This window comes from Bubalus bubalis, chromosome 17 (assembly GCF_019923935.1).
Source record: "Bubalus bubalis isolate 160015118507 breed Murrah chromosome 17, NDDB_SH_1, whole genome shotgun sequence".
In the NCBI taxonomy this organism is placed as follows: Eukaryota; Metazoa; Chordata; class Mammalia; order Artiodactyla; family Bovidae; genus Bubalus; species Bubalus bubalis.
In genome coordinates, this window is record NC_059173.1 from 20318458 (window position 1) to 20343842 (window position 25385).

The 25385-nt window shown below is 38.5% G+C and overlaps 1 protein-coding gene across 12 annotated transcripts in view; it reads right to left on the reverse strand.

The window, feature by feature from the left end:
* Nucleotides 1-25385, reverse strand: part of MPHOSPH9 (M-phase phosphoprotein 9) — a 52315-nt gene extending 26930 nt beyond the window's left edge. For 4 of the 12 annotated variants that reach the window (XM_006041420.4, XM_025267763.3, XM_006041415.4 and 1 more), the window contains exons 1-11: nucleotides 25248-25385; nucleotides 22207-22469; nucleotides 20009-20162; nucleotides 13678-13767; nucleotides 12413-12936; nucleotides 11405-11528; nucleotides 7739-7829; nucleotides 5991-6097; nucleotides 2613-2738; nucleotides 1989-2449; nucleotides 1531-1686 (exon numbers count right to left, since the gene is read on the reverse strand). In XM_006041420.4, the coding sequence (XP_006041482.2) occupies nucleotides 1531-1686; nucleotides 1989-2449; nucleotides 2613-2738; nucleotides 5991-6097; nucleotides 7739-7829; nucleotides 11405-11528; nucleotides 12413-12936; nucleotides 13678-13767; nucleotides 20009-20162; nucleotides 22207-22313 (1940 nt within the window). In that variant the 5' untranslated portion in view covers nucleotides 22314-22469; nucleotides 25248-25385. The other 8 variants (XM_006041421.4, XM_044930260.2, XM_006041419.4 and 5 more) reach the window with 8 other exon arrangements.

The window sequence follows — 25385 nt, forward strand, 5'->3', positions numbered from 1 at the left end:
AGATTTCTCTCTAAATAACCTCAGGCCAAACCAAATCCTTTGGGGGCAGTGGAAGAGGCAAAAATGCATTGCTCTTCATTTGCATGTTACAGGCACATTGACTCCAGTGCCTAGACTGCTGTTGTTATTAACACTTTCATTTATGTAAGACACTGACTTCCAGGCTGCTCCTCCATCCTCTCATGACTCTGAGGGGTTCCAGACATAACAATATTTTAACTAGTTCCCCTTTACTTTGTGCCTTCTTTGGCACCTTTTCTTTGACCTAATAAGGCCTACTGGTCGCTTCTGTCAGGCTTCTGATTTCCAACCGGAAGTACCTGTGGTCATCTGTGCCTTCCTAAAAACCACACACACACACAGACAAGAACCAGCTTCCCTAGCCTGCTATCTACTCTTTTCTTTTCATCCTAGAAAACCTAAAACTAGTTTGTTTTTTTTTTCCCATTGGTCTTTTCAAACTACTTCTGTCTGCCACTGGACCCCACCCCCACCACCAACAGCAAAATAGAAGCAATAGAAATGACCAGGATGGATTAAGACAGCATGTTAACTACCACAGCAACCACACACTGGTATAAAGCTCGTTTTACTCAAATTCTGCAAGTGAGACTGTTAACTGGACCAGAAGATTTCAGCTCCCTCATAATTATTCTCAAGGAGCTTTGTCTTCTTTGCCCTAAAGAAGGATTATTTACTGTCATCTAGACCCTATCAGTTTTCTTTCTTTTTTAAAAAATAATTTTATGTATTTGTTTTTGGCTGTGCTGGGTCTTTGTTGCTGTGTGGGTTTTCCTCTAGTTCTGCCAAGCAGGGGCTACCCTCGGGGCTCTAGGCACAACGGCTTCAGTAGTTGTGGCTCCCGGCTCCAGAGCACAGGATCGATAGTTGTGTCACAAGGGCTTATGGCTTAGTTGCTCCTCAGCATGCGGGGTCTTCCTGGATCAGGGATCGTACCCTGCACTGGCAGGTGGGTTCTTTACCACTGAGTCACCAGGGAAGCCACCCTTCAGTTTCCAATCTGTTTAATTTCATTTGTAAAGTATGTTGCAAGGTATGCTGTTATTAATACTAGTATCTCTAAACTAAGCGGAAAGCTGTTCTTAATATAAGACCATGCTCCTGTGTGCCTATGGTTTTTTTAAATGAGATAATTATTTCCACAGGTGCATGAGTGGCTAGGTTAAAGCTATGCATATCTGGGTCAGAAAAAAGGACATCAGCCACAGACTTATTAGGAAATAAGTATACAGGACAAAATGACATTCCTTTACATATACAAAATCTGCTCAACTGTCTCAGTACTTTGCCCATATGAAACAAATGTCCTCATCAATTTTCAGTATTTTGTAAGAGGATGGCTCAAATCTTTAAAAATAATTACTTAGGCAAACATGTTTCTCTGAAAAATTTCAAATGGAAATTATGTGCTTTCAAAATGTTTTATCATCACAATATATTATGCTTTGGGTAAAACAATATATCCAAATTGGAGAAACACTAACTTTACAGTTAAATTACAAGTTTTACCTGTCAGCAAGAATTTGATTGGTTTTCTTCCAGTCTTCAGCTGCAGAAATTTCTTTTTCCTCCAGTTTCTGTTTCAAACTATTTATTTCTGATTCATAGTAAGCTCGAAGGTCTGCTATGTGTCGCGCATGCTTTTCCTTCAGGTTCTGTCTAATCCTGTTGGTGAGAAGAAAAAATATTTAGAAAGCATCTCCTCACTCTCTCAATAGGAAAAAACAAGAACACAATCATTCTCATAATCAAAAGTACAGCCTTTTCCCTTTATACACCTATAGAAAGTATGAGATTAATCTACAAGTTGACAGCTATTAATAATAAAGCAAAAAAAGATTTTTTAGACAGTCTACCTTATTTTAATTTTTATGTATTACTGAAGTTCAATAAAAACAATTTTCATCATTTAAGCAGACATTAGAGAATATCTATTAACATTACAAGCCATTCGCAGATGTACATACTTAGACAATACCACAGGATCCTCCAGGGAAGTCAGTGAAATGCATTCTGGGACACCATTGGCTGTACCTGGAAGCTGGGACTGACTGACTGAGACAGGCAGTCCCAGGACAGGGTTTTCTTCATCTACAGTGCTGACTGAGATGTCGTTACTATCAACGGTATATACTGAAGGAAACGTGGAACTGGTTCTACTCTCATTTCGGAATCCCTGATTTTTCCAAGAGTCCACTGGCAAAACTTTTGCATCTGTAGGATATTTTGGGAAACCAGATAACTGAGAAGTGATATGACTTGCTTGTGAAAACAAGTCTATGTCAGAGTGACTAGAGAGACTAGGATCTAGAACAGAGTCCGGTGAAAAGGATATTCTGTCATCAAGAGCATTCAAAAAGCTATGTGGTTGAATCCCTGAAATCTGCTGATTTGGCTTCATGTGTAAGGTTGGGTCCAGAGTCAGTACCTAGAAATAAGACAAAGAACAGTAAGCTTTCTCTCTCTCAGCGCAGGTTTGTTTGTTTGTTTAAGTGAGTAGGCTTTAGATCTCCTAGGGAAAAGAAGCTCAAGATGCGAGTTAAAGTCATGAAGCATCTTTTATTTTCACCCAGCAGTGCTGACAACTTTACCTCTGGCGGATGATTTGGGTTGGAAGCAGAAGTGAGATTCCTCTCAGGTAACTGCTTGTTTTCCCTTTGTTTTTTATGATAAATATCCTTCAGTGATGGTGGCTTCATCTCATTACTAGTATTAGACTTAAAGATACGAAACAAAATTATTCAAATATTATCAATGAATCAATGATGAAAAAAGTTTACTTTCCTGATATCAAGATCAGCACCATAAAAAGGTTTTTTGAAAATTTTAAAATAAACCAAGATGCTAGACCATCAGATTTATAATAAGAGTTTAGAAGTCATTCCCCATTACCTGTTACTTATAAATATTAATGGGATAATTTTAACCTAAGATATTTAAAACCCTAAGAACACTTTCAAAGAATAAAATCCGTGGTAATCTCCTTACTTAAAATAAGAACCAAGTTCTAAAGAAAAGACTTCATAATGAGTGAATGAAGCGGGACAAGAAAACTTCCAGCCAGATTTATTTCCTGTGACTTGAAGGAACAAGTCAAGAGTGTCAAGAGTGGAGTTGCCTCGCTCTGTAGATACATTCACGTTTAAGAGCTGGCAGTCCCTGGTGCCTCAGATGGTAAAGAATCTGCCTGCAATGTGGGAAACCTGCGTTTGATCCCTGGGTTGGGAAGATCTCCTGGAGGAGGGCATGGCAACCCACTCCAGGAGTCTTGCCTGGAGAATCTCCATGGACAGAGGAGCGTGGCGGGTTACAGTCCATGAGGTCGCAAAGAGTCAGACATGACTGAGTGACTAAGCACAGCACACCACAGACAACAAGAAGTGTTAAGAAAGAAGTTACCCAATGAAAATAAGACCCCCTTTAAATTAGTTATAAAAATAAGAAGATACAATCCTAACTTCCACAACTGAAATCAGGGCTTTGCTATACTGGAAGTATTACAAAGAGGCCTCAGCTCCAAATAGTAACACACCGGGCCTAACTTATCTCAAGACGGGACTTTCTGTAGGTCATGACAGGGTACCATTTAACTCTGGGCCTCAAATTTAAACTGTGGACATTCTCTCAAATGATATTACAGATTCAGTGAGCGATACATTGAAAGCACTGAAAGAACACAGTCGTCATACAGCTTTAAGCTTTTAAACTGTCCCATTTCCAGATACCACAAAGACTGCCGAGCACCACGAACTAATATTTTTTAATAAACCCTTAACTAGCTTGTGAAAAAGACAATTATACTTTGTGCGTGTCCACTAAAGGCATTAATTTGTTAAATGTAAACTTTTAAAATTAACGATTTCTATAACCCCACTTTGAAATTTTACTTTTATATACCTACAACTCAGAAGCCTTTTCAAGTGCTGAAGCCCACGCTGAGCAGCAGTTCTTCCGCTCTGGCTATAGCCTGAGAAAACTACTCCGGGGGCCTGGGTGAAGAGTTACAACTATTCTATTTAGGGCTCATAGTAATACAAAGTGACTTTTTTCACCTTGGAATGGGTGAAGGGATGGATGGACAGAGAGATGGGTAAATGAATGAATGGATCAAAAACAGCATATTAGAGAAACACTGGGAAAGTAGCCCTATACTGGGGCTTCCCTGGTGGCTCAGTGGTAAAGAATCTGCCTGTTGATGCAGGAGACATGGGTTCGATCCCTGGGTTGGCAAGATCCCCTCGAGAAGGAAAGGGAAACCCACTTCAGTATTCTCACCTGTAAAGTCCCATGGACAGGGGAGCCTGGCAGGCTACAGTCCATGGGGTCACAAAGAGTCAGACACGACTGAGCACACACAGCCCTATACGAGGAACTGCTTCTTTTTTTGCCATGCCACAAGGCTTGTTGGATCTTAGTTCCCCAACCAGGGATTGAACCAAGGTCCTCAGGAGTAAGAGCACGGAGTCCCAACCACTGGACCACCAGGGAACTCCCTTTTCACTACCTTTACGATTTCTCTTGTCATATTTTAACATCTCTGAACAGAGAATGCCTCTTATAATTAACAATATCCTACAAATGCCTTTGGTCAAGTAGTAGCTGTGACACAATTGTCACTGGCTGCTTATATGCAAATAAAAAAGCCACCAAAATTGGCCAAACAGGTGTCAGCAGCTTGGAAGAAAATCCTAGTGATTTGAACCTGTGCTGGAATCCCTGAGAACCAATATATAAGGGACAGTGAATCAGCTGCTTAAGCAACATTCCTCATCTGAGGGTGAAATACAGGTCAGTCCTACATAACTACTAAGCCAGGTAGAAACTCAGCACCAAGGCTTTTCATTCTCTTTTAAAGAAATGTAAAGTCACCAATGCTCTTGGTGGCCCAAGGGAAATGGAGTATGGAAAACACAGAAACCAGCACTGACGTAAGAGAAGAGTGTGAAGAGTTAAGCCCCTGAAGGTAAAGACGTTTCAACCAATTTACTTCACTTATATTTTTCATTAAGTATATATGAGAAATAGATGATAAAAATATGTTTAAGTCTATAAAACATAAATTCTAAGTGATAAGAAAGAATTGCATCAGTCTAATTGATGGCATTTTTTTTTTCTTGGTAGAATAGGAAGCAGGAAGGCTTAAAACTGATGGGTACTTAATATTTGAGTCAACAAAACAGAGTGTTCATTTACAGATGTTGCAGATCAAGAAAACACACACAGTGAGCCTATAACTGAAAAGCCCATTGAGTCTCCCAGACCCCTCAATCTCACTTCCCCAGCCCTTCCTTCTGTGTGTTTATCTGTCTCTTTCACTTCTTTCCTGAAGGATGGAGTGCTGGTCTCCACCTTCTCTGGGACTCAGACGTCCACAGATCTGCTGGTCCCATGTTGTCCAGTCCATCTACGCCTGTCATTGTGTTTACAGCTCTCCTGGTTACTTTAATCGTATCTCTCCTTTCCTCCAACCTATTTTCTCATCCCCTGATCTAAGCACAGAAGAGAAAGAGATATATATCGATATACATCGATATACACATACTGGATATTTTTATTTCTTGGCTCTGAAGTCAATAAAATATTTACATTTCTTGCTCAAAGAAAATCAATACAGTAACTTAATTATGACAAAATGGATCAGTGGGAGGTTATACCAGAGTAGAAAATCAAAACCAGGTCTGGAAACGGGAAAAGTTTATCTGTGTACTTACTACATTGAAAATAGTGGACAGAACCATGTCATTTAATTTCATATGACACTGGGCATTTTTAATTTCATTTTTAAGTAATTTTCCTAAGATCACACAAGCAATGAATGATAGAGACCAAATTTGAAAGCAGGCGGGTATGATTTAAGGCCCATGCCTTTTTTCTGTATATCAGAAATTTAAAAATACAAAATTTATAAATGAAACAGTATACAATTGTGTAACACAAATATACATGTGTGTCATGTGTTATTAAGTTACCTGGCTTGGTGATATATCCGTGGAGGAGGCTGGTGCAAATGTCTTCTCTAAAGTCTCAGGCAAAGAGTGATACATGTCCTTTTCCTCCAGTTTCCAGTAAGTCAGTCCTAATGTGAAAAAATACACAGAATAGATAAAGGTGAGGAAAAAGAATAATAGTGTTTTCTAGAAGAACTTATTTCTACCTAAAGAAAATTAAATATGGGAGGTTTTGGCTACCTGGATACAGAAAATTGAATTTAGAAGGGAAAAAAAAAATTCACTTAAATGTCTTGCCATGTAGGAGTCCTAACTTAATGATTAAAATATTTTAAACTGAACTATAAATATTTAAGACTTTTTTTTATGTGGACCATTTTAAACATCTTTATTGCTTATAATATTGTTTATGTTTTGGTTTTTTGGACCTGAGGCATGTGTGATTAGCTCCCTGACCAGGGATCGAACCTGCACCCCGTGTTGGAAGGTGAAGTCTGAACTGCTGGATGGCCAGGGAAGTCCCTAAAATATTTTTTAAAAAGACAACAATTTCTTTACGCAAAGTACAGACTTATACAGGAGCAATGTAAACAACTTAACGATTCAAATGCTTATTGAGCATTTACTATGCTAGCTGCAGGGAGGAGGCAAAAAGACTACAGTGTATATACAGTATGTCAGAAGGTGGCAAGCACTCTCCTCTGGTAAAATTTAAAAATTGGGCGTAAGGGAGGATGCAGTGTGTGTGGAAGGGAGGACAGGTGCTCTTACTGAATAGGATGGTTGAGGTTGGCCGTGTTAGCCATGTATGAGGAGGTTCCCCCCAAAAGGAGTGAGGAGAACATCCACGTACAGGAAGCAGCTGAACAAAAGCCCTAAAACGAGAATTCATCTGATATATTTGAGTAAAAAGCCTCCCTGCTAAATCAGAGAAAAGGGGAGACTAGGAGACACTCAGGTCCAACAGCAGGGCTAGATGTCTGTAGGCCTGTGGGAATAAGGACAAACTCTGGGCTCTTATTCTGCACATAGCAGTCCCACTGCAGGGTTTATGCAGAGGAGTCACGTGATCGGATCGGTCCTTACAAAGGATCCCACTGGCTACAGTGTTGAAAACAGATGCAAGGTGCAAGGTGAAAGCAGGGAGGCTGGTCAGGAGGCTCATGGGAGCCCATAGGGCAAGTGATGAGGCTCTGCGAAGGATGAGAGCAGGGAGGTGGTGGCTGTTGCTAGCGTCTGGCAACTTTCACAGGCAAAGCTGATTCATCCTGAATCGGATGTGGGATGGTGGAAAAAGGAGTTAGTGTGTAAAGCCATTAAGACTAAAATACGTTCACCATGGAGAATACAGAATGGCTCACAGGGGAGTTGAATTTCTTAATTCACTTTGGATATCTGAGAAAACTCTGAGATGATTTTTGTAGCCATTTGAAATAACTGTAAAAAAAAAAAAACCACTTCTATCTTTTCAAAACTTGTAGCACAAATTAAGGCAAGTGAGGAAGTTACAGATGCAGAGACATAAGACAACACACAATACATCTTAGAAACCCCTTTAGTATACAGTACACGATTATCACCCTAGGAGAAACGCACACATTACTATTTTGAAAAAACTCCTTAAAAATGTAAATATTGGGACTTCCCATGTGGTTCAGTGGTTAGGACTCCATGCTTCCACTGCAGGGGGCACAGGTTCTATCCCTGATTGGGGAACAAAGATCCCTCATGCCAAGGGGTAAGGCCAGAAAACAAAACAAGTATCATACCTGTTCCTGAATCAGACATCCAAGATTTTGGACCCTCATCTGGTTTGTTGAAGTAAAAAGCTCTACAATGTGTATCAGCAGTGAAATCAGACTACAAATCAAGAAAGAAAGCCATCAGTTGACAGTTTAAAATTGCTAGGCACAAACTGCTGACCCAAGGAATATGAGCCAGGTGTCAAACCCAGGCACAGAGAAACTTTCAGAGCTTCACAGAGAAAGTCAGCCTGGCTTTCCCCATGGTTCCAATAATTGCAAAATGATAGGAATTAACAGTGAAGGATTTTCTATTCCTGTGTAATTTACAAATGTTTATTTTGATTCTCTGTGGAGCTGGAAGAAGAAACCGGAAGCAGGTGTTAAAAAGAGTTCAGAATGAAAACGAATTCCTAATTTGCCATCGATTTCCAAAAGAAATTTCAAGTGCCTAGAATTACAGTCATTTAGTACAAAAATTAATGTAAAAGCCGTAATAGTTCATTTTTATCAGTAAGACTGCAATAAATCAACTCTGAAAACTGCACAAAAATAACATGAACTCTAAACAGTAGACTATATCTTATATACAAATAATTGGTTACCAGAAAAGGTTAAAAATGCTTACTTATCCTCAATTCTAATTAAAAACTCCAAGTTAAAATTTCCTTACAATATCTCTGGCATTGTCACAAGAAATCTGTGTTTCCAAACAGATATGTGAAAAGATTATTTTCATCGGAATTTTTATCAGTTCCACCTCCAAACTTTCAATTCCTGTTTATAAGTACATGGCTCTATTTGCTTAGAAGCACCCGTGGACCCACTGCCAAAGTAAAAGCATGCTAAAGCTGCTGACGTTCTCCCTACCAAGAAGGGGATCTCCGCTCAGCCTTCTTTTTCTAGCCGCCTCAGATTCCCAGGTGAAGCCAATGGTAAATAATCCACTTGTCAATGCAGGAGACATAAGAGACACCGGTTCGATCCCTGGATTGGGAAGATCCCCTGGAGGAGGGCATGGCAACCCACTCCAGTATTCTTGCCTAGAGAATCCCACGGACAGAGGAGCCTGGTGGGTTAGAGTCCATAGGGTCACAAAGAGTCGGACACGCCTGAGTATGCACGCACAGCTTTCTAAGGCACCACTTTTAACCTCTTTTTCATCAAATGTCTCTTCTACAACTCCTATCTGTTTGAATTTCTGTTGCATATCTGAACTTAACTGACCAGAAAAGAGCTGACTGCAGAAGACTAAGTGAAAAATTCCCAGTGAAATATTTTGTTTTGCACCGGTTCTGAGACACAAATCCTAAAGTGATAAGCCAACGCACACTGCGTTGGCCGGAGGGGGCTTACCTCACATAATCGTCTGCTGCTCTTCCAGCCCATAAGGCATTGGCTGAAGAAAACAGCCCATTTTTAAAGAGAAAGGAACGTATGGTGCAAGGAAAGCCCTTCCCAAGAAACCAGCCTCAGCCTAGCACGGGACCTTCATCAGTAACTGTCTAAAGCACCTGAAAAACCACACGGAGGCCACAGCTGGGAAAGTGGTAACAGCCAGTCTGTCCCAAAGGACCAAGGAAACAAAGACTGGCTGGAGCTTTAGAAAATCCCTGCGCTCAACACTATCCAATTTCAAGATGTGCTTCAGAATAGCTAGACCCCCAAATAAACTATATTATATTAGAAGAAAATTGGATCCCAAGAGAATTCTGATCATAAAGATTCTCCAGATTTAGGCTGAAAATGAAAAGAAAAAAAAAATGAGAGACATGAGAAAGTATGAAATAAAGAGGAAAGTTCCAACTTTTGTGAATCCACAGAATTTGAGAATTAGGCAAGTAAAAAGTACGATTCAGGTGTGGTGTCTTTGTTTCACCAACCCCCGTTACCTGAAAGCTGTTTAAAACAGACATACTAAAGAAACTTGATTTCCCCTAATGATTTAATATCAAAAATATCAAATTCACCTTTAAAAAAATAGGAAAATAACACTTGTTTAGGAGATGATCAAAGAAAAGGAAAAGTTTAAAGAGCATCATGCCCTCGTCACAGCTTTACCCTCTGCCCTATTGAGATCCCCAGAGGCAGAACAGACTACTAGGAAGACCTAACCCCAAACAGCATCTCTCAGACAGTACCTTCAGCTGATCCTTCCGCTCCTCATCAGATTCTCCACTGAATGGAGGAAGAAAACTTGGCCAGATTACTGGTTTCAAGCTTTACAGCCCAGAAGACTCACCGGAGGAGCTTCTAAACCACCTGGTAACAGGTCACAACCACACCAATGAGGGCAGACCATCTGGGGCTGGTGGCCAGGTGTAAGTAGATTTTTTTTAATTTTTTTATTTGGCTGCGCCAGATCTTAGTTGCAGCATATGGAACCTAGTTTCCCAATCAGAGATCGAACCCAGGCCCCCTACATTGGGAGTGCAGAGTCTTAGCTACTGGACCACCAAGGGAGTCCCAGATTTCCGAAGCTCCTAATGACTCTAACGTGCAGCAAATTCTGGGAACCACAGGGCTACATTGAACAAATACTGATCCACAGTTGCAAAAGACAGTGAATCCACTGAGATACACACCACAAATACATAGTTTATCAGAAGTGAAAAAGTCTCCACTGAGTTTCAGTTAATGTTGAAACAAAAAAAAAGAAACTAGTATGTATGAAAACATTTTCCTTTTCTGCCAACCTATTCCAATGAAAAAAGCAACTTTCAGTCCAGTCTCCAAATGCTTTTATGCCATTACACCAAACAAGGATATACTGTGCGGGTTCAAAAGAACAGAGCTACCAATACAGCACCAGGCGCAGAGGCTTGATGGTTCATGTAGCTTCTTCACTTTCATTTCCCTCCTCAACACAAATCTGATTAAGTTCAACACCTGATATTAAGAAGCCTAAGTTATCATGGATTGAAGAAAGAAAATTTACCAAAAGAGAAGTAAATAGTGCCTTATGAAGGCTGAGGGACTGTGTTCTTATGATTTCTATTCTTTAATAGATCTTTTTCAAAGGATGATAGAAAGACTGTTCAGAATAATCAAGATGTGACCTGTTTCTAAAGGAATCAAGTTTGTAAAGAGACTTGACTTTGTGATTTCAAGGTATTATATTAAATAATGTTATTCAATGACAATTTAGGCCAAAGGGGCTTTAAAGATATTTAAAACTTACTCAGTATCCTTAACTCTTTAACAAAAGCAGCTGCTGTATGAGCAAATGAGCCACATTTAATCTCTTGCAATTTGGATAATAAATTCAAGTTGTCTAAGCTTCAACTGTTCTTATAGAAGCATCTAAAGCATTCACACATATATTACTACTTATTACAACTTAATAGTAATAAAAATTACTTGAGGGTTTTTCAAAAATAAATAGATTACTCTCAGGCTAATTGTAAAGATTTGCAGTACAAAGGGAATTAGGACATTTACAAAATAAATGTTTCATTTTTTTTTCTAGTACTTTCATTCCTCACTAGCTTTGGTTTCTGGCCTATTAAAGAACCACTACTTGGACTACTGTTTCCCATTCTTAGAGACACCATAAAAGATAAGGAACAAATTAACAATACAAAAGAAAAGGCAAAAAAAAAATTTATGTTAATGAACAGGTGGTAAACACAATATAATTATCCTGATTATCTGCAGCTAAAGCACACCAGAGTCAAGTGACTTATCACCTACTTTCTCAATTGGTGATTTCTTGGTTTGCTCATCTCCTTGCATAGATTTTGAGTAGCCCTCTTCTTTATGTGCTCTCTTTGGTTGGTTCTGCTTCAACCTTTGAGCCCATGATGTTATCAATTTACTATTTAAAAAGAAAAAAACAAAATACCTCTCTTTAAATGCTGTCTTCAAATAAAACTAAACACTGATAGAGACTATACTTCGAATTGCCTTTCTAATAGCAGAGAGGCGATAGATTTTTATTGAGTTGCGTGAATTTCTTTTCACGATATCTTATTATTAAAGGCAAAATGAAGAAAAGGACTGACTAGCAGTGATTAACAGTACGTGCAGTCTGTAGCCATGAGACAGAACAAACACCACCATAGTGGCACCTACAAGTATATCTCCATAGTGAAAACATACTTATTTAGATGGACTTATGGGTACCCAAGATATGAGTTGCTATAGTTAAATACCTTACATTAGATGACATACTTCAGAGACATAAAACTGAACATAATTTTAAGTGATTATTTGCCTTACAAATTCAGCCAAAGTTTCTTTTACTTAAAAGTCCCCTGGATGAATTAAAATGTCATTTAACTTACAAAATCTCTTCTAATATATAACAAACATAAAATTGAGCATGCTTGTATATAATATTTGGTTTTAAATTATATGAACGTGTGTGACAAAATTCCAGTTGATTCAGTCCTATACTCTAATTTTCAGCAAGTCAATAGTGACTACAAAATATAAAAGGTATTTTTCTGGCAAGCCTCCCACCCTAAGAGTTTTTGTAGTCTTATTATCAATGGGAAGGCAGTCACATGTCATTAACATATAGCGTGTTTTGTTACTTTCAATTTTCCAGAGGCAATAAATAAAAAATTTGATAAAACTGACATGTTGAAACACATCTCATTCCAACTAAAAAGAGCTATATTTACTAAACATTTTAGCTTATTATAAATGTATTTAACAAGTAAAACTCCCTTCAAGTGATGGAGAAATTCAACTTACTTGTTTGTTTTTCCACTGTATACTTCTGAAATCTTACTTTCACCAAGAAAACTGTGTTCAAATTCACTGGGAAAAATGGGAGTATCTTCCTTTAAAGAGGCACAAAACTCTTCATTTGGATGTATATAAAAACTCTGGTTTTTCACACCATCTCCAAGTGGCTCCGCTGGCAGCACCGGTGCTCCAAATTGTCCTTCAGAAGCCTCTATGTGCTCCATGAAATCTTGAGCGTCCTTAGATTTGTAGGTGTTTAGTTCTGAGACGCAAAAGGTTCCATACCCACTGCTCACTGAGCTACTATCCACATTGCAGTCTGGTTGTGACAAGGATGCTTCTTGCTGCATTTCAGACTCTTCAGACTTAGGATAACTGATAACATATTCATTTCTCTCACCGTTTTCAGAAAAAAAACCCATTTGACTTTCTGAAGATCTTTGTTTGCTTAAAGAACTTCTATCATAGGAAGCCCAGGAAGCATTATTGTTCTGTAACTTGACTAAATTTTTTATTTCCTCCTGTATACGCTAAAAATAAAAAAGAGATTTGGGGGGTAAAAAAAAAGAGAGATTTGGCTAAGAATGTATATTAAATATACATTTTCATAAATGTCTTAAATATACTGCGTTTAAAAATAAGAGCTACTACTCTAAAGATGACACTTGTGCCTTACATTTAATTTATAAGCAAAACTGATATAAAGAATTAACTCACTGGGGGCCTCTCGTCTTCTGAAATGCCCCACACTCTGACTGTAGAGTGTGTTTCTCCCAGGGCTGCTCTTGCCTTTTGAGACAGACTGCATTCTGTCTGTGGAATGTGTGCCTCTCTAGGTAAATCCACTTAACTATTACCTTGGCTTTCACTGAGTTCTGTCTTCAATGAGACATAAAGAACCTGAGCTTCAGTAGGCCCTGACACTAGGAATTAATCCCCTACCTGGGTGGAGGACGGAACTATGATGCTGACCCTCCTGACTTCAGTGGACCCTCCTGACCCTCCTGACTAAAGTGTGGACTCTGTAGATCTCTGCCCCAATTCTATGCTGAATTCTCCTCTGCTCAAGCCCCCTCATGAATATGCATGTGCCTTTAGTTTAAAACTTCCTCAATTTTACAGTTCAGGGAGATACTGCTTTGGGTGTTCTCCTTACTTGCTGCAAGTAATTAATCCTTCCTTCTCAAAAAAAAAAAAAAAAAGAATTAACTAATTGGTTCTTCTAAAAATTTTACAATGTAAAACAAGAATCAATATAAAGAACAACTTACTTGAATTTGGTTGTGAAATTGCTCCTGTTGAGCCACTATCTGCTCTTGGCACTGTTTTTCCACCAAATTGAATAGCTGTAACCACCTGGTCTATTAAATTATAAAATATTTTGGTTAAAAATAATTTTTTAACCTAGTATTTCACAGAAATATTCCTCCAATGGGAAAGGGCCTTTTATAAATGTATTTTTAATGTAAAAATTATAAGCTAAATTAGTTATAAAACTATAAAATTAGTTATAAAAATGCAAAAATACAAGGACATAGGCTTGGGCACCCCTTTATGTTACCTGTGGTCTGGGTAAACTTGAAGGTCTCAGTAAATTTGATTAACTTGATGTCATCTGCTACCTTTCTAATTAATCAACAACCGCCGGTAGATGCACTTCGAATTTGTCTTAAGCCCCTCTTCCTTTCCTCATAACAGCCAATAGTACTCTTAAACATTAACTTGGACCCAGAAAAAGAATCCCACATCTTAAAACAACAAACAGTTTGGTTTATGAGAATTTGACCCCAAATTAATTTTTCAAGTTAAAAAAAAACAAACAAAACAAAAACATTTGAGATATTAAAGTGTTTTAAACACTGCAGCAGACAAAAAAAAAAAAAAAAAAAAGAATCTGAAAACATATGGAAGTGACCTAAGATTTCCTTCTGAGCCCCTTTTAGGTCCTGAACCATCCTGACCAACCAACAGTAGTTAGTAACTAGATGAGGCCAAAACACAAGAGGGGAGTATGAATTCTCCAGAGGCTGAATTCAAACTAAAGGCTGGTCTACTTTCAGTAACAGTTCAGTTCAGTTGCTCAGTCGTGTCCAACTCTTTGTGACCCCCATGGACTGAGCCAGGCCTCCCTGTCCATCACCAACTCCCAGAGCCTATTCAAAGTCATGTCCATTGCGCCATCCAACCATCTCATCCTCTGTTGCTCCCTTCTCCTCCTGCCTTCAATCTTTCCCAGCATCAGAGTCTTTTCAAATGAGTTGGTTCTTCACATCAGGTGGCCCAAAGTACTGGAGTTTCAGCTTCAACATCAGTCCTTCCAAAGAATATTCAGGACTGATTTCCTTTAGGATGGACTGGTTGGATCTCCTTGCAATCCAAGGGACTCTCAAGAGTCTTCTCCAACACCACAGTTCAAAAGCATCAATTCTTTGGCGCTCAGCTTTCTTTATAGTCCAACTCTCACATCCATACATGACTACTGGAAAAACCATAGCTTTGACTAGGCGGACCTTTGTTGGTAAAGTAATGTTTCTGCTTGTTAATATGCTGTTTGGGTTGGTCATAGCTTTTCTTCCAAGAAGCAAGCATCTTTTTATTTCATGGCTGTGGTCACCATCTGCAGTGATTTTGGAGCCCAAAATATAAAATAAACAAACAGTATGCAACAATATATAATGTCAAAAAGTAGCTACTGCGACAACTGGCTTTCTTGTTTAAAACCGTCCAGTGTCTTTCCATTCCATTTCCATTCCAGTGTCATTTCCATTCCATTCTATTCCCTACAGGGCCCTGTGTGATCTGGGTTGCACACACCTCCCAGCTTCCTCTCAAATCCCTCTGTCCCTTTCATGACACACACTGGCCTCGCTGGCCTCCCTCTGTTCCCTGGACATGCCCAAACTGTCTTTCGCCTCAAAAGTCTTGTACTGACGCTTGCTGTACCCTCTACCGGGAAAGCTTTCTCCCCAGCTCTCAACATGGCTGGCTTCTTCCCATCCCGCAATTTCAGCTTAATTATCCTCATCTCTCGAAGAGTTTTCCAAACCATCCTCACAGGCACTCTCTTTCTTGGCATCCTGTTTAGTTCCTTCAGAGCATTTACCACAATCAGCAAATACCTCATTTGTTCACTTGGGTTTACCAGTCTCCCTCCCATCCCTGCCTGCAAGCCAGCACCTAGGATACAAGACCAAGTTGGGCACTCAGATATATAGTCTAAACAAACATAACAATGGATATTGAAAGCTGAAGGAAATCAGCCTTGAATATCTGGAAGGACTGAGGCTGAAACTGAAGCTCCAATACTCTGGCCACCTGATGTGAAGAGCCGACTCAATGGAAAAGATTGAGGCTGGGAAAGACTGGGAGCAAAAGGAGCAGGAGGCGTCAGAGGATGAAATGGTTGGATGGCATCACTGACTCAATGGACATGAGTCTGAACAAACTCAGAGAGATAGTGAACAACAGGGAAGCCTGGCGTGCTTCTGTTCATGGAGTCACAAAGAGTTGAACATGACTCAGCGATGGAACAACAACAACTGCAAGCTGAACTTTTCTTGGTATTATAGATCACACAATCCAGGGATCCTCCCCATTCATGTTGAAAGCCATTTACACAACATAACAGAATTAAATTGAAATCTGTATAACAGTATTAAGGTAAAGGGGAGAAAACCTCAAGATTGGAAAAGAAAGCCTTAAATCAAATATGAGGGCACTGACAGGAAGTGAGAATTCTAAATCAACTGACTTCAGGACAAAGCGGACTAGATCAAATCAAGTCCCGTACTCTCTCAGCTTACAAAGTACCTTATATTAATGAAAACAGAAAAGAAACAATCTAGCAACAGTTTTCTCAAGTTATACCCCTGTACCCTTAGGTGTTATTTTTAATCTGATACAGTTATTATTCACATAAAGCTTAACTATAATAATGATAGAATAACAATTTAATAAAAATAATGGCTTCATAGTATGTGAGACAAGATATTAATCACATCCTTATCATCATTTTCTTATTTAGGATACAAATGAAGAGAGTTCATTCAGGCTATAAACTAGTGGAGATTTCTGTTTTTCTGAGACAGATTTTATTGTTTACCCTTTAATTTTAAATAAAGTAACTTAAAAAATATTAATACAGTGATAACATTATACACTTAATTGTTAAGAAGGGCTATTATTCATTTCAAACTAAAGTGATTTGTACTACCTGCACTTTATATATTGCTGGAGGATACGGGCACCTGACTGAAGTTTTCCTGTGAACGCAGTTTTCTGCTGCTATCAGCCTGCATGGGATTGCTATAGTCTGGTTCCCTAGTCTGACCTGGTAAATACCCTGTGGGCTTTCCCATAGTTCTGACTCCCACCTCTCCACCAACTTGTGTGATTCTGAACAAGTAAATTTAATTTCTTTATACTTCAGTTTCCTAATTTAAAAAAAAATTACTAAGGAGATATACATTCCTTTACTGTCTTTAAAATCCAGTGTGTATTTTTTTGGCGTGGGGGTGGGGGCTGTGCTGGGTCCTTGCTGCTGGGCAGGGGCTTTTCTCTAGTTGCAGCGAGCAGGAGCTGCTCTTTAGTTGAGGTCCATAGGCTTCTAATTGCAATGGCTTCTCTTGTTGCAGAGCACAGGCTTAGTTGGCACACAGGCTTAGGCGCTCTGCGGCATGTGGAATCTTCCCAGATTAGGGATCAAACCTGGGTCTCCTGCATTGGTAGGCAGATTCTTTACCACTGAGCCACCAGGGAAGCCCTCAGTTTCCTAATTTATAAAATGGCAATAACAACACGTTATTTGTGGCTGTGAGGATTAAATTTTAAATATGATGCCTGCAAGGCAAGGATCTCAGTGGGGGAACTATATGTTGAAATCTGTGAGGTCATGGTTGTCACAAAGATAGTGGGAGCACCACCAGCATTTAGGGGGCATGGTCCAGGGATACAAAACACAGGACAGTCTCCACAATAAGGAACTATCCTGTGTCCATTTTATGTTGTATTTTGCACAGTTTTCAAGCCACCAAATCGTCCAGGAATGCAACTACCAAGATGTTTCAGAACTTGCTCAGACATTACGCGCCGTTTCAGAAAGTCATGTCACCAGCTACAGTGCTGGCGCATCAGTGCAAGGCGGCTGTGCTGTTCTGTGCTGACAGCTGCTGTGCTCATGCAGATCTCACAGCGGTAAATGCTGGACTGCTTCACTATGTTCTCTAATGTAGATACATCTGAGCATTTACATATTTACATATTATCTTATTATAAATAAGTATTATTACTCCTTTATATCACAGGACATTACACTGACTTTTTTAAAAAGCAGATACAAGCAGGTTATATTATCTGTGAATTTCATTTCAGGACAATATAAGTTGATGTTATTTTAAAAGCTGTTATAAAAAGGGAGCTTCAGGTCTAATAAGGTTGAGGGCCACTGACAGAAAGTATCTCGTATACTGCCCGGCAAATAGGTAAGCAATAATCATCAGATAATTGTTGTTATTATAATCAGTAGTGCTAAATAATTAAAATGCTATAATGATATGCTTTAAAATTTTCTTATAATTATAGAAATATTAGCAAGTACTTTAAAATGCATTAGAGAAGTTGCCTGGGGGGCCAGTGATTAGGACTCGGTGCATTCACTGCAGTGGACTCAGTTTCAATCCCTGGTCGGGGAACTAAGATTCCACAAGCCACACAGCACAGCCAAAACCAAACAAAAAGAATATCTTAAAGTATTTCTACAGAAATGCATTAATAGATTCTTTCCTGATAGAATAAAAATATATAACCTTCCCGAGTTTAAGCAGTGATAAACTTTGAGAATTCCAGAAGAGAAGTTTTAATAAAAGAATTCTAAAGAATCAGGTCATCACCAGATCTCTTCCAGAGCTCTGTAGAAGGTTTAGTTCTTTAATAATGTACATTAGCTTCTTACAACTGGTAGAAATCAGTTACTATATAGAAATGTTATTATTTCTATATAGCTACTATAATATATAGTATATATATTATATATAATATATTATATATAACTATAATAGAAATGTTACTATTTCAAAAGAAAAGTATAAACATGAAATTCAGGGAAGAGTCAGGAATAAGACTTACATGATATTTACCCTCCCATTCTTTCTAAAGCACTACCCTAAAGCGTCAGAGGCCTTTATTTTCATATGTTACAAAAACACACAAAACAAATTCAAGAAGTTTTACTGAAATGGCCAAAATAGCATTTCACTTTCCGTGAAAGTACAAAATAGCTTACAAAGCTCTTCAGTGAATAATCAATTATATCCCTACATTATGAAAATTAAAGTCAGTTAATACGAAACATAATTTAAAAAATCTGTTAGATCACAGAAGAAAGGGCAGAAAGAAACCAGTTCAAATGTTAGGAGGTTTAAGCGGCTAGCTGGTATCCTGGCATGTAATAATCTATGTCTTAAATTCACAAATATACTCTGATTCTGATTGAAGATGTTGATTTCGAAGATTTCATGTAAAACTTTCTAGTTAAAAACGCATTTACCAGACGTCAAGCCACATTCAGGCAATTTGCCTCATTTTTTTTTAAAGCACTAGGGGACACATTTCATGAAACATTCCATTATTATTTACATCATTTTACAAGGACATTTTATAGGTCTTTTGCATTAGCACATACTGATCATTATGTGGAAAAAAAAGTATAAAAAATTAAACAGTTTTCTTTTAAGTTTGCTGTAACAGTCATTTTTATAACTCTAACGATTATGGATAATGAATATAAGTAGCTATTACTGATTTCTTAAACCAGATAATCTTTCATTCTATTTATTCCACATTCTGAAAATTAACACAGATTATAGTCTTAGAACTATAATTAACACTTAAAACAAAATTTACTGCTCTTTAAATAAAGAATTTAATAATAACGTTTTATACATTTCTACAAAGCATTACCAACCTAGCCTTGGAAAAGTGTATCGTGGGCATTACTGCATGACACAAAATTTACATATATTCTTTTAACTATTAAATTTTTATATCGCAATTTAACCTATGGACAAAAGAGCGAGCCACTTGACCTGAATAATCAATGTAAGTCAATAAAGCACAGCTAAATGCAATAAGGTACGAAACGGAAGCCTTATTTATAAACAGAGCATTCAAAATATTTCTAAGTGAATTTATGTTTTACAAAATCACGACAATTCTGTTTAAGTTACTTAAAAGACTAGGATTAGTAACAAACATCAATAACTTGGTTGGCGATTCTCATTTTTCTGAAAAAAGACATTTTAGTTTATAAAAACTAACAAAAAAACCTAACAAAGTATAACAAAGTATTTTAGTTCATATTCACAATATATAAATTAGAATGTCTAATTTATATATTAGTGAATATATTGTTAAAATGTACTTTTGATCATCTTGTTCACATTTGTTCTATATTATTCCTTAATTAATATACTTGACTGCTTTATTCTAGCAATAACTTAAGTATCATGCTCTTTAGAATATAAATTGCTAGTAATTTAGAGTTTAGTAGAGGCATATTCATAAACAGAAATTGTTTAATTCCAAAAATAAAACAAAACTAGATACCTCACAGTTTTTCCAAAGTTCCGAATCAGTCTTTCCACTGTTTTGTAGCTCTTGCATTAAAGAGGTGAGGACTTCAACTGTACCTTGAATTACAGATGGTCTGGTCTTCCCTGAGAAAGAGGATACCCCATTTGTACTAAGGTGGGGACTACTTCTGTTGAAACATAAATAATTCACATGGTTTTCTTCATTCTACCAAAGTGTTGAATAATTCAGCAGTTCAAGATTTAGCAGAGCAGTACAAAACTACTGATACTTAATCCTACTTAAGAGCACCTCATTTGCTGAAAATCTGATCACAAGTTTGTCCATGAAAGGAAAACAGCAGCGAAAAGACAGATAGCACTTAATTATATTTTTAAGAACAAAACAGAAAGACCTTCAGAAGGGAGAGAATACTCCAAAGTAGAGCAGAAGATAAAAGTGTATGCTAAACAATAAGGAAAATTCTCAGTGACTCTGATCTAAATTATTCCAGAGGAGTATTTCACTCCACTTTAAGAGCAGTCCTTTATTGTAATAGAGATCCTTTCTCCACTGCCCAGAATTACAGTCACGTCTTGTTAACTGGATCCCCCTAATTTGGCATGATAAGCTCATGCTTATCTTTGCACTGTCTTTGAATAAAAGTACTGCCAAGCAAATTAGTAGCAGATATTCAGGACTTATTTAGCCTATTCAATGTATAAAATAGCACTAATTTTTCCCAGGAGGACTGCTTTTCCAAATCTGAGAGGAGTTTATTTCAGATTTGCTTTATAAAAACACAAGGCATAATTAGGGACATTAAAATTTATTTAAATTCCAACCACTGAAAGGTCATTTTTCTTTTATTTATTGATACTCTGCTTTGTTTTACAAACAATTTGTGAAAAAGAGGACACTAATGAAAATAACAGTAATATAAAGAGTTAGGATCAGAAAAATACTAATAAAAATTCAAGGGAAAGAACATAATATGGTATTCATTAAGGGTTTAATACACAATTACAGTTGTATAATAATCAAGTTTAAATTTGGCCAATTTAACTGCCAGTCACAATAAAAGGGAGACAGTTCAGTGACATAATTTTCATTAGAAAGGCACATTTAAGTTCCTCCAGGCAAATCAAACACTATGTTCTAAAAAGGGTTTCTTCTAGAAGTAGATTTCAAAAGGGCTGCCAAATGATGACACAGGAAACAAAAAGCGTGGCCAACATTCAGGAAGTAGGTACAGATTACAATGGCAAGTGTTTCTGGACCATGTCCCATGCTTTTTTTTTTTCTTCTCCCTTTTTACCCTACTTTATGCTTTCTCATTTTATATATTCTTGTAAGCCGCCTTAAATTTCTCCTGAGGAGGGCAAAGAATAAACAAATCTCTTAAGGAATTTATTTAAAATACACAATTTCTTCAAGATCTATTACTGTGTGCAAGTTTGCTCCTTTACCAGTAAGCGTGCCAGACTGCTGTGTTTCTGCTTTACTGTACTTGCTTTTTATAGGTGATAAATGGCCTCTGCCTCTTTGCTGTTTGTAAGCTAATGCAAATTTTGAAGCTGGGGTGCTGTAGTTCATGGGGTCTCAAAGAACTGGACATGACTTAATGACTGAATAACAACAAAAAGTTTAGAAACCAAATAATCAACTTGTCTGACCATGTAAAAAATGAGAGTAAACAGGCCCTGATTCAAACAAACCAAACATGGGATAATTTAAAAAGAAATGCATAAAATGCATTTTTTGATAGCATCTATTTTGTCAACTCAGCCTGCTTTTTTGCTAACTTCCTAGTATTCAATTTTTTTTCAATCTTGAAATTGCTACTTTCAAGATTGATGAGGTATTCCTGCAACATGAAACATTATTTTTCCTCTTAATTTCAAAATGGAGAAACAATATTTAGGCAATTAAATTTTAAAGATATGCTTGTAATTTACCAAAAATAAAAAAAAAATGTAAAGAGAACTGCATCTAGCAAAACAAGTTCTTTTTCACAAAGTTCCCCATATGAAAGCGTATCTCCGGGAGAAATGAAGAACAGGGAAGTACTGAAATTATTCTTAAACAACTGTCCTTGAACGGTTCCTGATCTCAGTTTTGGGGTTTTAAAAATGCAAACAGTAAGTATGACACTATTTGCATAAACTGGCAAATTATGCAAATGAAGTTATTTTGATTCGTCATTACATTAAAAAATCTATTCCCATTCTTACCTATTAGTATTTAAGTTCAGTCCAAGAGAATGAGGAGAATTTTTTATATCAGATTCTATAGAAGATGACGCTTTCTGTGAGGGTTTCCCCAAGTCAAAATCTTCCATAGTGTACAGAAATTGTTACACGCTCTCATTTGAAAATTCAGGTTCTTGCACTGTTTGAAGAAACTGAATCTGAGTCATCTTCAGATGCTTCATCGTCTACAGGCATTTTCAGTTGCTGACATTCAGAAGTGAAATATCCGAAGGTCCCAGGAGAGTCTGAAAATGAATGGGGAACAAAATACTATTACAAAAAACTTTGTCAAACCTTTAGAAACCTTGATCCTTTTATACAAATCTACATTAAGGATAGCAACACTTTTCGTAATAGCCAAAATTCAGAAACAACTCAAATGTGCATCAACTGTTGGATAAATAAATGTGGTGTATCCATATGGCGTGAAGAGCGGATTCATTGGAAAAGACCCTGATGCTGGGAAAGACTGAAAGCCAAAGGAGAAGGGGGCCGCAGAGGATGAAACGGGTAGACAGCATCACTGACTCAATGGACACAAATCTGAACAAACTCCAAGAGATAAGGGAGGACAGAAAAGCCTGGCATGCCGCAGTCCACCGGGTCACAAACAGTCAGACAAGGCTTAGTGACTGAACAACAACAATCCATATAATATTTCTCAGTCATAGAAAGTAATAAAGTGTGGAATTATGCTACACTGTGGATAAACATTTAAAACATTATGCTAAAGGGAATTCTCCGGCGGTCCAGGGGTTAGGGCTCAGGCCTGTCACTGCCGTGGGCCCAGGTTCAATCCCTGGTGGAGGAACTAAGACCCTGCAAGCAGCGCAAGGTGCAGCCAAAAAAAAATACACACACACACACACACACACACACACACAAAATAAAAGAAGCCCAACAAAAGACCAGATTATATGATTCCATTTATACAAAGTATCTGGAGTAGGCAAATCTATAGAGAAAGAAAGGAGATGAATGGTTGCCAGCAGCTGGGAGGAGAGAATGAGAGTGACCAAAATGGGCATAGGGTGTCTTTCTGGGGAGATGAAAAGTTCTAGAATTAGACAGTGGTGATGAATAGCACAATCCTGTGACTATACTAAAAAAAAAATCACTGATTTATACACTTTAAAAGAATAAATTTTATGGTAACTTGTATCTCAATAAAAAATCTACAATAACAGTGATTTACAGAAGTAGCAGTAGGAGTTGAAGGCAGGAGAAGGGGTCAACAGAGGATGAGATGGTTGGATGGCATCACTGACTCGACGGACATAAGTTTGAGTAAGCTCCAGGAGTTGGTGATGGACAGGGAAGCCTGGTGTGCTGCAGTCCACGGAGTCGAAAAGAGTCGTACACGACTGAGTGACTGAACTGAACTAGTATTTTTTCAGGTAACATTTCAAAACTTTAGGTGCTTAATAAGCAAGGTTCCAGACACAATTCTGTGTAATAATTGGAAAACTTACATGCCTTGTTCATTCCTTTAATACATTTTATCAAGCATGCTTGTTGATTTATACCATTAACTGATGAATGGGAACTACTTACTATTTAATTTGGTATTGAAAACAGCCAGTTAAACTGTTAACAATGCTTGTTTCCCCACTGAAGGTGGGGGTGGAAAGAATGCATTTTGCACCGTATACTATATACACAGAGTACTTTAAATTACTTCTGAAAAAATAAACTATTTGCCAGGTCCACTAAAATTTAACTGAGGCTAGATGTACAGAGGTAACCTGGCTATAACAAATCAATTGCCTCCTTTTTAAGGAATCCATGTACTTAAAAAAAAAAAAAAAAAAAAACAAGCCAAGGAATAACAGGGGGGAAAAAAGAATAAAAGAAAACCCATGCTGCTGACAAGATGGAAGCTTTAGGGGATGCAATGGTGGAAAATAATTCTGGTTCCTCTACGTTCCCACTTTCTACGGCCTGGTTTTACAAAGGACAACGTTGAAAGAAAGCATCAGCTCACAAAGGAACCGTTTCCTTCAGGGACAGGTGTGAAGGCCATGGGTAACCCGACCTAGCTAAATAGATTTCTCCCCAGTGACTCAGCCCATCACCAACGACAAAGGGTACTGACAAACTCAGGGGCCGCACCTTCCATCTGGCAATGAAAATACCTGAATTCAAATCACCTTGCTCTTCCACCAGGAAAACGCAAGCTCTCTGGGGACATGGATCTGCATGCAACCCCATCTATTATTTCCCCCGTTGAGTTAATCCGGACGCAGTAGACCCAGATGCATCTTGAAATGTGATGATGCCTCCCCAGCACAGCGTGAGGGTGGGGAGAGGGATGCGGGGGGATGAGTTTTTTAAAAAAGATATACAATGCAGAATTTTAAGAACCTGATGGAGAATGGATATAAGAACAGAGACGTTTTTGTATCTCCCACAAACAAAATATGACGCTTTGGATGCCCCCAGTTCCAAAAGGGTAAAAGGGAGTTAGGGGGAAAGGGAACGACTGATACGGGGTCTGCTGAGAATATTAAAGTTAACCAGGCGTTCTGCTTTGTTGGGAACCCGAGAAGGGAAAAGAAGGGATGATTTCAGGTTTTGAGGCCAGATTCTGACATTTTCGCGCTGACAGCCAGACCGCCGCTGCTGGTTCTCCCCTAAATCGTAGTCAGCAGGGAGGCCGGAGTTAAAACTGTCGGTGCAACAACTACATTACTGATTCTCAAAGGAAGCCCAGGAACCTGGTCAAAAAAAAAAAAAAAAAAAAAAGAAGAAGAAAAACGAAATCCCTCAAGCCCCCCGCCCCTGGAGAAGAGGCACTCAGCGATTGGGCCGCGCGGGTGTCACTCAAGGGCACAGAGTCTAGAAAAGGCGTACGGACCGGGAGAAAGCCCCCACACGCCCGCGGGCTCCGGTGGGGTGGTGTCACCTGACTGTTGTCTTCCCCCGCCCTAACCCATCAGCACACTCAGGGGTCCGCTGGCTCGGTGTCCTCGACATCGCGTCCCCTGCGACTGGCAGCTCCCCGCAGGCCGGCGGCCACTTACCTGGCCGCCGCTCCCACTGCCGATGTCAGGGTCGGGCGCTCGGCCTCTCGCGACCGTTAAACTCGAGGGAGCGTGCGCGCCCCGGCGTCTTGGTCGCGATTGGTTACTTGGAAGGGGGCGGAGACGGCCGTGCAGCGG